The sequence below is a fragment of the Symphalangus syndactylus genome, chromosome 3 (genome assembly GCF_028878055.3).
Source record: "Symphalangus syndactylus isolate Jambi chromosome 3, NHGRI_mSymSyn1-v2.1_pri, whole genome shotgun sequence".
Lineage (NCBI taxonomy): Eukaryota > Metazoa > Chordata > Mammalia > Primates > Hylobatidae > Symphalangus > Symphalangus syndactylus.
The window spans coordinates 44,825,101-44,841,641 of record NC_072425.2 but is presented as its reverse complement, the minus strand read 5'-3'; the positions used below and the strand labels follow the sequence as shown (position 1 = coordinate 44,841,641).

The window sequence follows — 16,541 nt, the reverse complement described above, 5'->3', positions numbered from 1 at the left end:
TTGTACTTGTTCCTCCAGCCTCTTAGGTTTTTAAGTTTTGTTTTGGTGGGAGTTGTAAGAATTTCGATGGACTTGATTTCAGATGCATGGGATGACTGAGGTCAGTTACATATCACTGCTAACTGCTTTCATTATTTATAATGAAAAAGACAACATTAACTGCTTTACAAAAAACAGAAAAATATTTTAGTGGCAAAGGATTATTCATTGTATAGAAATAATTGTACCTAAAATCTGCAAAGCATTGCTCCTAAAGCAGCAGTCCCCAACCTTTTTGGCACCAGGGACCGGTTTCATGGAAGACAATTTTTCCACTGATCAGGGTGGGGGATATGATTTCGGGATGAAACTGTTCCATCTCAGATCATCAGGCATTAGCTAGATTCTCATAAGGAGAATGCAACCCAGATCCCTCACATGCACAGTTCACAACAGGGTTCACATTTGTATGAGAATCTAATGCTGCCATTGATCTGACAGGAGGCAGAGCTCAGGCTGTAATGCTCTCTCGCTGGGCAGCCCTCTTCCCAGCAGGCCATGGACTGACACAGGTCTGCGGCCCAGGGGATGGGGACCCTTGTTCTAAAGGACATCCACCTAAACAGGGATCCTCAACCAACAGATGGGTATCAGAATCACCTGAAAGGCATTTTCAAACTCATTTTCAAGGCTGTAGTGAACTACTACTATGATTGGAAATGTAACAGATGGGTTCTGGGACAGCAAAGGTGAAGAATCACTGGTTTATATTACAGAAACAGCTATGATACAGTTATGTTCACTATATGATTCTTACAACTGATAACTCTATTAACATAGTAAGACAGGTGGAGGAAGCTTGTGGTTTCAGACATTTGAATTTAAAGTAACAATACACAGTAGAAAGCCCATACCTCTCCATTTTCAAATGTTATTTCTCGGACAAGAGGAACACATTTATCTTGAATCCAGTTGTAAGTCACATCAAAATTTGTCATAGCTCCCAAATACACCATATCCGGAGCAGACTGCTATTACAAAACAGAAAAAAAAAAAAAATAATAAATCTAACCTGTGCTGGCAAAAGTATATTCTTATTTTTTTTCTTTTTTTTTTTTAAAAGCAAGGTCTCACTCTGTCACCCAGGCTGTAGTACAGTGACATGATCATGGCTCACTGCAGCCTTGACCTCCCCAGCTCAAGCAATTCTCCTACCTCAGCCTCCAGAGTAGTTGGGACTACAGGTGGATGCCACCACGCCAAGCTAATTATTTTATTTTATGCAGAGATGGGGTCTTGTTATGTTGCCCAGGCTAAAAAGTACATTCTTATATCCATCCATGAACCCAGAAAATCTACTGGTGATACAAAAGAAACATAAATCATGGAACTTCCAAGAAAGAGGGCCATGGGTGGTAAAAAGCAGATAATTCTGTGATTACCAGGGAGCTAATAATTTAACATGAGACACCCAAGCCTATTGCTTTTTCTTGGATTTAGGTCAATTAACTCTTTATCAGTATCTTCACCAAAGGCAGGAAGGCATTGTGAAAAGAATTCTCCAAATGAATTAATTTAGCTATTCTTAAGAGCTGAAAGTTTTAGAAATTTCTTCTTTTAGAAGAAAATATGGATAGTGAAAAAGCCTTGAAAAATACAAGATGCTATATGGATGTAAGGCAAGACTACTTCTTTTATTACCTACATATCTGTTTCCACATTAACTCAAAATCAATTATCTATGAAGTGTCTAAAATGATGATAAAAATAATAGCTAATATTAATCAATAAACTTACTGTGTCTAGGCATGGTTGTGAACATTTTATATGTGTTGATTCATTTAATCCTCCCAACATCCCAATAAAGCAAGTACTGTTTTTATCATCCTGTTTTTACTAATTAAGAAACTGAAGCACAGGGAAGCGAAGAAACTTTCCCAGAGTAACCTACTAAGAAGGTGGCACATTTGACATTCAAACCCAGTCTGATACCACCAGAGCCCATTCTCTGAACAACCACACTGAGAGATAGGTACTGGATTCTGATAATCTAGAGATGATGAAACTAAGTAAGCTACTCAAAGAAATGAACTTGCAAAAAATATAAGCAAACACCTATGTGAATTCAAAATATAATACAAACTTTCTAAGCAAGAAATTCATTTATCTGACTGCATAAAAATTAAAAATCTCAGTGTCAAAACACTGTAAACATTAAAATTAAAACTATAAATTGAAAAAATATCCACAAATTTCAATTTTTTTTTGTATGTAAAAAAAATTGCAATGGCAGACCCTTGGTGAATTTGGGATAACATGTGCTACGATTTTTGCCTCTTAGTTATGGCTACCATCACCTGGTAGGGCCTAAGCAGCTACTTAAAACTTCTTACCCCAAAGGTTAAAAACAACCTAGCTGCTCCTTATTATCTGGCAGGTACCGAGTAAATTTATACCCCAGAAGATTTAGGAGTTTGGCTAGTACAATACGGGTAGAAGTGACAATCACGGACAACTGGAGCATTTTAAAAATCTGGCTCCCAGACTGAATGCCAGAGAGATAGAAAAGGCCTGAGAGTCAGGGGATCCCTAATGCCAGCTCTGCTACTCTAATGCCTGTGTGACTTTAGGCTTCTGTGGTCCCATCTTCATTTTGAAGGGTTTAGATCAGCACAAGATGATGCTTCAAACTTCCTTTCAATTCTAAAGTTCTATTATTCTATGAACATTAACACATATAAAACTACATCTTATGCATGTATTTAAATTATATCTTATCATACAACATTAAGAAATAGCAACTTACCCCTGGTGGTTTGTAGATTATGTTGTCTCCACTATATCTTTCTGGTTTTGAAACATCCCTATAGGAAGGGAGAAATAGTAATAAACCTGAATGACAGAATTTTGCAATGTAGGAATTACAGACTTGAAATATATACTTATCCATCATCTCCCCTATTATAAGACTATGCAATACCAAGAAAAGCATACATTTAAAGAAAACTTTTAATATGAGGCAGACTTTTTAAAGGAAAATTTTAGTTAGTTGTTTTTGTGTTTTGTATAAGTTTAGATTGGGAGTTTTAGCACTAAAAAGTTGTTTTTGACCCCAGATTGTTTTCTGGCAACTAGGGATCAAGGTCATTGGTTCGGTCACATGGACTAATTAAAAAAAACAAAAACAAAAACAAAAATGAAATAACCCACATCACTAAAATATAGTTCCATAAATAAGTAATTTTTTATTTGTCCCTTGTTGTTTCCTGAACCTAGTACAGTATCTGGCACATAGAAGTTGCTTAATAAACATTTGTAGAGTACTACAACAAATTATTTTTGTAATCAACTTTTAGATTAATTGAACACTGATTTATCTCTAGTTTCTAACTAGAGTAGTCCAGGAGATAGAGGCAAGGGGTGCTAACCTAGATTGATAACAGTGGGAACAGAAAAAAATGTGTTCCATTAATTAATTAATTCAATAACTATTTACTATGTGCTTCCTTTGTACCAGCTATGGTCTTGGCATTGGATAAACAGGAGTGAACAAAACTATCAAAACTCTCTCTCTCATGGAGTTTACATTTTGGTGAGTAGAAACAGACTAACAAGTAGATATATTTATCTTTGGTGGTTACAAAAAAATGCTATGAAGAAAATAAGTGGAATAAGTAAAGAATGACAAATTAAATAATGGTAGTGCTACTTTATATAAAGTTATCAGGCAAGGACTTTCTGATGAGATGACATCTGGGAGAAGCACTTTCAGATACAGGCTCTGCTGCAGAACTGTGCTTGCAGCATTTAATGAATATGGGTTGGGCACAGTGGCTCATGCCTATAATCCCGGCACTTTTGGAAGCAGAGGCGGGAGGATCACTTGAGGCCAGGAGTTCAAGACCATCCTGGGCAACATGGTGAGACCTCAATCGCTTAAAAACAAAAAACAAAAAACTGATAATGCACACAATAAACATACAAACAAAATCTTACGAAAGCATTAAAGCAAGGACAAACAATAAAGTTCAAAAAATTGAGAGGATATATTGTGCCAGACATCCAGGCTCCATTCAAGATAGCTACTACAGTTGAGCCTAACAGTCATGAGCCAATGAAAGAGACATAATGCTGCATGGAAGTCAAAGGATGATTGAGATAACCTCCAATGAGCAGAGAGGGTCAAGAACAGAACCACAAAAATGATTCCATCTTGAGAAAAAGAAGAAAAAAAGGGAGATAAAGTCACAGAATTCAGACAGGTAGGGAGCAAACCAGGGGGATTCAATGTAAGTGTTGACACAGCAAAATAAGAAAAAGGTAGTTGAACATCACACCCTTCAGAGGAATTGAAAAGGAGTAAGATGTTTAAAAGGCCACTCGATTTGGTAATTAAGAAGTCATTTTGTGACTGTGTAGAGACAAGTTTCATTAGAGCAATGGAGGTGAAAGTTAGCTTCCAAAAGGTTAAGTTTTTTACTGGTTAGAATTTAAGAAAATCAAGGTAGCCAGGCATAAACTAATCTTTGAAAAAAATAAAAAGAAAAAGAAAGGTGAAATTATAGCTTAAGAGAAGAGGCAGGTCAGGAAAGAAAGAAGCATGTTTTCAGAAAAGGAAAGCAGTTATTGAAAAGGGTCAGGTTGAAAACACAAGCAGGAACAACTGATGGATCAAAGCCCCAGAGGAATTTGAAAAGACACCAGTTACAAGGACACCAGTGAAGAGGTTAGCCTTAGAAAGAATTGTTCCTCTGAGACAGGGAAGATCTATAAGAAAAGGTGGTGGAGAGATGGAGATGAATGAAGACAATAAAATTCATGCTTCTTAACAAGAAAGACAGTGTGTTGTTTCACTATGGTAACCCCACAGATTAGCATTTTGTCTGACATAGGGTAAGAGTTAGTAAATGAGTTCAATATAAGCATGAATTAGTTAATTGTTAACTTGTCCATTTTTTCCCTCTTGCCCACATTCTGAAATAGATAATACTACAGAAAGAAAAACAGACTTTTAAAACCTTAAAAAGAATTCAGAGACAGGTATAAACACTGTTTAGTGATTTTAAAAGGATTGAGATCATTTTTGGAGAGATCATCTTCAGAAAATGACCAAATACAACAGGAATTTAACATGGCAGCCAACCCACCCACTAACACACTTTTAAATAAGATACTTACCCAAATGCAGAAAGAAAGGCACAGTCATCATGCAAAATATTCGCAACTCGTTCAAAAACTCTATAGTTGTCCGAGTCCTTTTGCTCAAAATATCCAATGATATTTCTTTTGCTGCGCTGTAAAATAAAGTATGTAATTATTTTGCAAACATACATAGTTTCATAAACATGTTATTTCATTTACCCCTTATCTTAGTACCTAAACAAGTCCAGTTATTGTTCAAATGAAGTATGAATATAAATGCATATTTAGTTTTTAACACCTAGTCCAAAACTATTAAAGATTACATTGGGTTGAAAACAATCTTAACTATAATAAATATAATCATAAACATTTCCTTCTAGCATTCAAAATTTTTAAGAAATAGATAACTATTTGATCAGTGACAATCTTTTCCTAAGTAAGGGGACTAATTCTAAAATGTGTTAAAACAATGTATCAATCATAACTTGTGACCGTTGGAGAGACTCCTCCATGGCTCTCTCACACTCCTATCCATCTTACTGGGTACACCAAAAAATGCGAGACCCTGACTATTCTTTATCCAGGCCATTTCTCAGAGTTGTACTTGTAGCAAGCAACACTGAAATATGAGGTAATGCCTCTAGCCAGGACAAATAGCAGGGTTACTGCTTGCTCTGAAATAGTGAGTTCCCCAAGCCCAGTGTCCCTCTCCTGTGACATAACCCACTGCATGTGCAGGTATCCATCTGGGGAGCCCTCTGTATTGCCTCCATAGGATTTGGAGGGCGAGGAAACAAATGCAAACATGCTCACACTACTTGCTGTGATATGAGCAATAAAGTCCTTTGTCTCTGACCCAGCAGTCTTGTGTCTTCTAAAAGAATCCATGAAATGGTAATTGGTTAGCTTAGCTTGCAAGTAGGGTAAAATCAAATCTCAAACCTGACAGTGATGATTGGTGATTGTGATAAAGCCCAAACTCAATTGTTTTTGCTTTTGTTGTTTGTTTTCTTTAAAACACTACCTAGTGCACAAAGAAAGGAGTGTGCTAAACTTATTATTAAGAAGAGGCTATTTCGGCCGGGCGTGGTGGCTCACGCTTGTAATCCCAGCACTTTGGGAGGCCGAGGCAGGCGGATCACGAGGGCAGGAGATCGAGACCACGGTGAAACCCCGTCTCTACTAAAAATACAAAAAATTAGCCGGGCGTGGTGGCGGGCGCCTGTAGTCCCAGCTACTCGGAGAGGCTAAGGCAGGAGAATGGCGTGAACCCGGGAGGCGGAGCTTGCAGTGAGCCGAGATTGCGCCACTGCACTCCAGCCTGGGCGACAGAGCGAGACTCCGTCTCAAAAAAAAAAAAAAAAAAAAAGAAGAGGCTATTTCAGAGGACATTAAAACTCATCATCAAAAGAGCTCATACAAGAGTAATTAGAGCAGACACCCTGAAGCTCTCCACAAGAAAGATACAGAAGCTCTGGTTGTATATATTTGACTTTAGCTTCCATTTCTTTATAATTGAGGCTTTCCTTTGTGCTCAATTAATTCAAATTAGTACAGTTTTACTGTATGCTATATCTTTTATCCAGAAGTTCAGTATAACATAAGCATTTCCCTTGAGATTAATTAAAAAAAATTCAACTCATTAAGTATACGTACGTCAAATCCACTGCAATAGACTACAGGAGAATGTCCAGATTTTTTGTTTGCATTAGAATTTGTTTACATTAATCAGGGAATGTTTGTTTAATCTAGCAAAAGTTACAACTTACATCAAGAGTGGTGATTTCTGCTAAGTCCCGAATTTCTTGAATGGGGTCACTTTTTTGTTGCCTGATGTAATCTGCCAGTGCTTTCACTGATCGCTGACCCCTGTATTCTCTCTTCATCATCATCCCATTACGAAACAATTTGAGGGTTGGATATTTGCTTATCCTGTATCTCTGGGCTATGTCAGCTAAAAGAATGAAAAAAAATTATTTACCCTCATATGTAGTCAGGGTGAGCCCGTTTGTCTAATGGTCAAAAATCTTACAATTGCTTAGTGAGAACTTTTTGGTTCAAGTCGTTCTTTTTCAGTGAGAGAGAAAAAAATAATGATAATCAGGACTTGAGTTTACATTATTTAAGAGACCAGGTTCTGAACTGGGTTTAAATCCTAATTTGCGACTTACTGGCCATGTGAACTGGTAAACTGCATAAACTCTCCATGCCTTAGTTCTCATCTATTATATAAGGATAATCATTTCTACCACATAAGATTGTCTTAAGCATCAAATTAAATAATACAACAGATGCCACAGTAAGCATGGCACATGAATAATGACTATAAAAAACAGCAATAATGCCTTATGGGGTTCGACAGACATTAAAATACCTGACAGCAGCATATAAGCTGGGGAGGGGAGGTAAGCAGGAGGTAAGTTATGCTAAATATTCTAAAGTCTTTGCATAGTCCAGGAAGAGGCAAAAGTACTTACAATATTTTGTTTAGTCGAGGTTGTACTTTATTCTCTCTGGCATAGGCAATCAAAAATACTAAAAATATATTAGAGGTTAAAATGGAATATGAGCTCTCAGAAGGGGGGCTGGAGAAAAGATTATATAACACTTTGGCAAACTAAGTAACTAAGATTATATAGCACTTTGGCAAATTCCATGTGGATTTATAAAGTAGAAATCATGATTGATTACTAAAATTCTTTAAACAGAAGACAAATATGAATAAGCAACGGGAACAACTGGTCATACTAAGATTGAAAAGAATGCTTTATTCATCAAATCACAGAAATCTGAAGACATTTTAATTTATACATAATTAACATAGACAATAATCTGTCTGCTTTAGGAGTTGGTACTTCCTTGAAGCAGATGAATAATAGATACACATCAACTATATGTCCCTTTTCAACCTGATAAATTACAAGGAAAGACTATGTCTTTGGGGTGCTATAAAGATGATGGGTCCTATTACCTGAGCAAGGATTTAATGATATTAAATTGGTACTACAAATTGAGAAATGAGAGAGTGGTACCATAAACAAGTAGAAGTCTTTTAAATAAAATAGAGACACCTGTAATAAAGCAAAAGCCGCAAAGACTTGAGCTTATCCTACTTACAATGATAAATAACCTGAGAAATCATAAAAAAAAAATAGGAAACTTTGATTTCTTTTTTTTTTTTTTTTTTGGAAGACAGGGTCTTGCTCTGTCACCCAGGCTGGAGTACAGTGGCACGATCACAGCTCACCACGGCCTTAACTTCCTAGACTTAAGCAATCCTCCCACTTCAGCCTCCAGAGTAGCTGGGACAACAGGTGTGTGCCACCATGCCCGGCTAATCTTAAATTTTTTAAATTTTTAATTATTTTTTGTAGAGATGAGGTCTCACTATGTTGCCCAGGTCAGTCTTGAACTCCTGAGCTCAAGCAATCCTCCCGCCTCAGCCTCCCAAAGCTGGGATTACAGTTGTGAGCCACTGTGCCTAGCCATAAAATGAATTTTTGCATGATGTATAAACAAAAAGTTTTTAAAAATTAGATCAAATAGTTCTAATGGCCTACACTACAGTGTTGTAGTCTTGAGAATGGAAAATGCCTTTTTAAAAGTTTCTATTTTGGCCAAGCCCAGGGGCTCATGCCTGTAATCCCAGCACTTTGGAAGGCTGAGGCAGGTGGATCACTTGAGGTCAGGAGTTTGAGGCCAGTCTGGCCAACACGGCAAGACCTTGTCTCTACTAAAAATACAAAAATTAACCAGGCATGGTGACGCACGCCTGTAATCCCAGCTATCTGGTGGCTGAGGCACGAGAATCTCTTGAACCTGGGAGGAGGAGGTTGCAGTGAACCAAGATGGTACCAGTGCACTCCAGACTGGGTGACAGAGTGAAACCCTGACTCGACAACAACAACAACAAAAAAGTTACTATTTCTCCAAATGTCCATCAATAGGAGACTGGCTGAATAAAGTATGGTACCCATATAATGAAGTACTAGGCTGTAACATAAAGAAATAAAAAAGATCTCTGTTTGCTGCTAAGGAGCAATCTTCAAGATAAGTTTAAAAAAAAAAAAAAGCCAGGTGCAGAAGAGTGTGTACAGGTCAAATATTTGTATAAGAAATAGGGAGAAGAAACTTGGAGAAGAAATATAAATACATATGTATATACATGCACACATATTTACATGTCTATATATGCTTGCTTATATAGTTGTCTCTCCTCTGCCCACAAAAAAAAAAACACCAATGGGAGAAAATGGAGAGGTCAGGGATGAATTCCCTGACTATATTTTGGTTTTATAGTTTTGACTTTGGAACCATGGAAATATTTAACATTAAAACAAAATGAAATTTAAAAAAAATTTAGTACTGGCATTGTTATTTTGAAATTAAATACATACACATATATTACAGATAAAGCACATGAGTAATCATGCTAATAACATTAAGAATCAAGATTTTCAGCATAAGGAAAAAATATATAAAACTGAGTAATTAAGTAAAAACCCTATAATTTGAATTGGAAGTACTGGTATGACCTCATGTTGTTCTCTTTCAAAAAATATACTTCTAAGCTCCTTCCACTGATAGCTATTATCAGTAAGTTAATTCCAATAAGTTTGATGATTCATATAATTCCCATGAAAATATAACCAATCAAAACCGACACTAGAAGGAATAGAAGATATAAATGGTCCTAAAATTATTGCCAGGTACAGTGACACATGCCCATAGCCCCGGCTATGGTAAGATTGAGGCAGGAGGTTTGCTTGAGCCCAGGAGTTCAAGACTAGACTGGGAAACATAGCAAGACCCCATCTCAAAAAAGAATCCTACAATTATTAAAGAACCCAAATCTAATTCAAGGCCTTTCCACAAAGAAAACTCCATTCCCACACATCTTCACCAGTACTCTACCAAACATTTAAAGAGCCAATAATGGCAATTTTACACAAACTATTCCAGAGAATACAAAAATAGGGAACACTTCCCAACTAGTTTTTGAGGTCAACGTAACCTTCATGGGAATCCTGACAAGAATATTATGAGAAAAAAAAAGTATTTGTTAATCTTACTCAAGAACATAGATGCAAAACTTGAATAGAAATATTAACAAACTTAGCACTACATACAAAGGATAATACAGCACAATAAAGCTGGATTTAGTCTAGCACTTCAGTTTAGATAAATATTTGAAAACCAATTAATGTACATCACAACACTGACAGAATGAAAGAGACAAATTTTGTTATCTCTCAAAAGCAGAAAAACATTTGATAAAAATCTATATCCATTCATGCTTAAACACTCTTAGCAAACTAGGAAGAGAACTTCCTTAATTGAAAAAAAGGATATTTAAATAAACAACTGACTGGTGATATACTAAAAGCTGATATACCAAACAACTGAATGGTGATATACTAAAAGCTTTCATGCTGAGATCAAGAAAGAAAAAAGATGCCTGCTATCAGTTCTACATAACACTGATTTGGAGTTCTTGGTCAAAATAATAACAATAAAAAAAGACTGGAAAGGAAGAAATGTCATTATTTGCAGATGTTTCTATTGAGTTCACAGAAAATCCAAAAGCGAATCTACAAATGGATTTCCATTTTCAAGTAGGGTGTAGTGGGTAGCAAAAATGTGTTGGTCCTCTACTGCAACAACTAGAAAAAACTTTGTATCATATTTTTAAGATATCAGAAATCATGAAAACCACTAAAGGAACTGACATTCCAGGAAGGGAAGAACCATTCCTAAGGTAAGCAAAGATCACTAGCCATTTTCTTTCCTATAGGTTTCCTGTATAATTTGTTTTGGAAATTAAGTCTGCAGTTGCAGATTTAGGGCTGAGAATTATACCTGCATAGGCAAGAGAAATGTCTCCAGAGGACATCTGCTGAGTGCTGGGGTGATATACAAACCTGGGGAGTTGGGTCACAAAGATGAAAAATCTCCTATGGCCTCCTGGTACTTAGGAGACAACGTCTACTTTGGAAAGGACCTGCAACCCTGTATCAAGACCACATGCAGCCAAGACATTTGCCAGATTTTGAAGCCACAAAGACTAGGAAGCATCTAAACATTAAAAGAAAAACATGAATTTTTAAGACAGACAGAAAGAAAGGTATTTGTGACATGTACTAGAGACAACTGATTAATATTCAGAATATAAAAAGAATGAACTAAAAAAAGACTACCAAAAAGATAAGTGAGTTAAAGCTATCAGTTTATGAAAGAAATACAGATTGCCAATAAACTATTACATATGTTCAGTTATAATCAGAAAGTTACAAATTAAAACTCCCAGATAATATTTTGTCTTTCATACTGGCAAAAAATCAGTAATAATAATAATTTTTTAAACTAAAATTCAATAATATAAAACCCTGTGAAAGTAAAATATTCCTAGTAGGTTTCATTTAGGTCCAATATTCAATGTTAATAAAGGTAAACTAGCGTAGCTGGTGCCTACTTTGTCAACAAGAAGTCAAGGAATCTTTTTTAATACCCAAAGGATCTGGCAGAGAGGATGTGAGATGGACTCAGAAGCAAAGAAACTAGTCTAATAGAAAACATATATTTTCCATCTGTGTCCTAAGTATCAGTATGAAAATGGACAGCAAGATACACTGCAGGAGACAATATAATGCTTTCAACTTTCTAAACTTGATGAATTAGTGGGCACAATGAGAAAGTAGTGTGCTAACAGCAAGTATGCATAAACCAGGAGTAGAATAAATAAGGTTAGAGACGGACTCTATAGGGTCTTAAGCACTAAGCTGATGGAGTTTGAATTTTATCCTGTTTGTGATAAGCAGCCACTGAGCTGTAGAGCTGGGCTTTCAAAAAATTCACCTGGCAGTAGTAGAGAACCAGGGAGACTAGTAAGGAAGCTGCTGTAATAGTTGTGGCAAAAATCACAAGAGTCTATTAACAAACATTACAATCTTTAGGTTGCTTTAAAATTCTGGTTATAGAGAGAAAAGGATTTAAAATATTTGAAAACTATTAGGGGATTAGATATTCATTTACTTCATTCTCAAACAACATCCTGGCAGCAGGTATGCTGCATAATGCAGTGGCGTTTAATTATTAAGAAGCAAAAACCTTAAAATTACATTGATCAATAATCTCAGACATAATGCTGACTTTTTTTTTTTTTACAAGCTTTGGCCAAAAGTGATTTTAAGATAATTAGAATGTGACACTTTGACAATATAACAAAAAATGACTTAAGGGGTATAATAAATGGGTTTTTAAAATTAACTGGATAGATCAAATGTTAAAATGGATGTCAGAGGAATTATAAATCCCAGAAGGTTAACAGCTGATTAGAAAATTAGCATGTATTTTTGCTCCAATGGCCACTTACTTTTCCTTGATGGGTCCTGCCTGCTTGCCTCACTAATACCCAGCAGGGTTCCAAATGGGGAAATTGCCTCATACTCGTTTCAGCAACGTCTCTCCCTGCAATGGTTATCCATGGCAGAAAATACAAAGAGGCAGATCATTTCAACAGGAAAGTCTTATTGTTATTCTGGTTCCAGGAGAAGAACCACTGCTGCCTGTGTACCTCTTCCCATTCCCAAACTGCACCCCTCAAAACAAAAAAAACCCCAAAAGACAAACATCCCCAAAAAACAAAACAAAATACCTCAGCAGAAAACTAATAAGCAAAGCCTAGAAGTTCACTCAGAACTCAGGCTTAACTGCTCATCCAAATTCTGTTTTATGCACATAAATTCTTCACTTCATATTTTCTTGTTCTTATTATAATATTTATATATAGTTCCTATAAAAAGCTTCTCAATTTCCAATAAGTAAGGTTCGAGTTGCACTGGAAGACAGCTAAGAGTAACTCAGGTACATGGGTGCATGTGCTACCTAATCAAGGACAATTACAAAGTACTTTCCTAAAAACGCAAGTGTGGGTCTCTTCTGCACTGACCAGCAAACATATGAACGCCTCTTGCTTAGTGCCATACAGCCTAAGGCCACTGGAGGTCAGCAGAGAACCTGGTCCCACCAGGGGCTGACTGATGGGAATTTCTAGATTCAAGGCAGCAAGCACGACCACCAAGGAGAATAATGAATTATACTCCTGAATTCCCCAAATGATAAGACTGCAGAAGATAAGATGTGAAGCAAGTTGAAGCAAGGCCATGTTTTAATTGTGTGCATGTGTACATGCATGTGTATGTGTGTTTAGAAATTTTGGAAAGCAGACAGTTATAAAGAAGAAAACAAGAACCACTTCCAACCACCACTGGAGAAAACCACTATTAACATTTTGGTTTATATTTTGGTAACTTTGAAGAAAAGTTGCTTAACTAGCAGAGATATATTTCAATTCAGAAAAAATAAACTCTGAGGTTAGTCAAATAGTAAAGTGATAGCATCAATACTTGCAGAATGGGTTTTAGCAGCTTGGAAGAAATTCCTAGAGAGAGTAGAGCATTACCAATACTGTTAATGGCATGGAGGCCAATATTGTGTAAAAAAAAAAAAAAAAACTCAACTCAGTTGAGAAATGATGCACGAGTCAGACTCTATAACTTGAACAAATTTATTTTCCTTTTAAGGCACACACATTAATGACACAATTTTTAAAATCTATTTCTAACTGAGTCTAAAATAGTTTTCACAATAGTTATAAAAAAAATTCTAAGTGCCCCTATCTCTCACCATAAACAAAAATCAACTCAAAATGGATTAAAGACATAAATTTAAGACCCAAAACTATAAAACCAGTAGAAGAAAACACAGGGGAAATGCTTTAGCACATTGGTCTGGGCAAAGATTTTTATGGATATGGCTTTAAATGCACAGGCAAAAATAGACAAATGGGATTTTATCAAACTAAAAAGCTTCTGTAGGGCAAGGGAAACACTCAATGGAGTGAAGAGGCAACCTGAGAATTAGTGGAAATATCTGTAAACTAATCACCTGATAAGGGATTAACATCCAGAATATACAAGCAACAACAACAATGACAACAAAATCCAATTTTAAAAAGAGCATGGCACCTCAACAAACATTTCTCAAAAGACATACAAATGGCCAAAAAGCATATGAAAAAACTGTCAGTTTCACTAATCATGTGGTTACATACAAATTGAAACCACAATGAGATATCATCTCACCCCAGTTAGAATGGCTATTAACAAAAATGTGAAAAATGATTCATACTGGAGAGGATTGGAGAAAGGGAAACATTCACATGTTGTTGATGAGACAGTAAAGTAGCACAGCCACTATGGAAAACAAAATGGAGGTTCCTCAAAACCTAAAAATAGAACTACCACATGATCCAGCAATTCCATTACTGGGTATTTATCCAAAGAAAAGGAAGTCAGTATAGCAAGGACATATCTGCGCCGCCGTGTTTACTGCAGCACTATTTACAATAGTCAAAATACGAAATCAACCTACGTGGCCATTAACAGATGAATGGATAAAGAAAATGTGGGGCTGGGTGCAGTGGCTCATGCCTGTAATCCCAGCACTTTGGGAGACCGAGGTGGGCGGATCACGAGGTCAAGAGATAAGAGACCATCCTGGCCAACATGGCAAAACCCCGTCTCTAGTAAAAATACAAAAATTAGCTGGGTGTGGTGGTGCGCACCTGTAGTTCCAGCTACTCAGGAGGCTGAGGCGGGAGAATCGCTTGAACCCAGAAGGCAGAGGTTGCAGTGAGCCGAGATCGTGCCACTGCACTCCAGCCTGGCAACAGAGCAAGACTCAGTCTCAAAAACAAAGAAAAAAGAAAATATGGTACATATACACAATAAAATACAACTCAGGGCTGCTCTGCCTATGGAGTAGCCATTCTTTTATTCCCTTACTTTCCTAATAAACTTGCTTTCACTTTATGGATTTACCTCAAATTCTTTCTTGAGATCCAAGAATCTTCTCTAGGGGTCTGGATCAGGACTCCTTTCTGGTAATATCCTCCTGGCGAACCATGGAGGGACAATATTGAGGAAACCCCCAATCCAAAAGGAAACAGACTGCAGCACCAAATGGCCAACTCTGAGTAAGTAGTGGGGTACCCAGGTAAAGGATGGGATTGGGTTAGAGGCCCAACTGAGGGGAGTTAGAGTGTCTCCTAAAAAAGAGTGGGTTAAAGGCCCCTCTTAATAAAAGGCAAGGACAACTGGTGGAACTTGGGTTCAAGGCCCAGCTTAGGATGGTTAGAATACTTCCTAAAATTTAGGGAGTTAGAGGCCCCCCTCAGTAAAGTTCCCCTCAGCTATGAATGGATTTGGCATTATGGGGTGTTAACCACTATTCTCTTTGGATTAATCTGCCTTGTACTCTTCGCTGACAGCTGTGGGTGACAGGATTAGGCATGTACAGGGTCACTGGACATGGGGAGCCTTTTTTCTCCCCAAAAGGGGAAACTTGAAAGCTGATGAGACTGTTGGAAAACCCCTTTGCAACTGACAAGTGACCGCCTGAACTTTTGATTCAGTGTCGCTGCAATAAGTAGGTCTTTCTCTGGCCTCCCTGAGCATCTTGCCTTCCCCACCTTGCTGCAGGCAATGAATGCTTTTCTCCCTTTCCTATCTTTTCTCCCTTTCCTATCCTCTGTGCCCAGAGACCACATGAGGGCAGAGGTTGGATTAAAGATGACAGGGCTCATCCGAGGGCAAGTTTGAGCCTTGCCAATTCCATATTGCATACCAAGCAGAGTGGCTACTGTAGCGAATCTGGTGTACTTTGTGCTACAACTTTGTCTTTCCACATTGCTCTGTCATAAAGAAGAATACCTTTATGAACAGAACACGGGCTTAGGATCCCATAAGCCCAGGTTCAAGCCAGCCTGGAAAACTGGTTAATTACAAATTTTGCTGCAAGTACCTGAAAAAAAAAAATGCTGAAGTTTCCTTCTCATTTTGTTCTACGTCTTTGGGAGCTTGACCTTGTAAGAATGGGTCAGTACTTTCTGTTGGTCTCTGCCATTCAGGGAACAGGAGTTTTGGTGTCCATGTCATAGTTTGCTCAAAAAATTATCTTAAGCTGTTAAAAGCCTTTGCAAGCTCAAAACTGACTGCTCTAGGCTCCTTCAGGGAAGAGCAATAGAAACTGTCCAATGCTGTAGCTTAGTAGCTAAGGCTTTGTCTTTTCACAATGGTGGCACAGGTTGCGGGTTCAATTCCTGGCTTAGGGAATGAGTCCTTTCTGGTTTAATATCTGTAAGACCTTTATCATTTGCTGACTCCCTCCCCCTCCGCGAACCATCTTGAATTTTCCTTTCTCTGAGCACCTTGGAGATTACCTTTGGTAAAGTTCAAAAGCCAGAAATACTGGTCATTTGGCCTGGCTAAAGTCAGATAATAAGAAATTTAAAAGAACTGTTTTTTTAAGAGTGTATGGTTAAAAGTTAGCTTAATTAAAAGCAGATATTCAAGCTCTAA

The 16,541-nt window shown here is 37.2% G+C and overlaps 1 protein-coding gene across 2 annotated transcripts in view; it reads right to left on the bottom strand.

Annotated features, from left to right (window-relative positions):
• ERP44 (endoplasmic reticulum protein 44) overlaps nucleotides 1-16,541 on the bottom strand; it is a 122,145-nt gene that overhangs the window by 38,728 nt on the left and 66,876 nt on the right. Inside the window, exons 5-8 of one of the 2 annotated variants that reach the window (XM_055271679.2) lie at nucleotides 6,891-7,075; nucleotides 5,158-5,273; nucleotides 2,786-2,843; nucleotides 894-1,010 (exon numbers count right to left, since the gene is read on the bottom strand). In XM_055271679.2, coding sequence (XP_055127654.2) covers nucleotides 894-1,010; nucleotides 2,786-2,843; nucleotides 5,158-5,273; nucleotides 6,891-7,075 — 476 coding nt within the window. The remainder of the gene's footprint in view (nucleotides 1-893; nucleotides 1,011-2,785; nucleotides 2,844-5,157; nucleotides 5,274-6,890; nucleotides 7,076-16,541) is intronic. The other variant, XM_055271680.2, reaches the window with a different exon arrangement.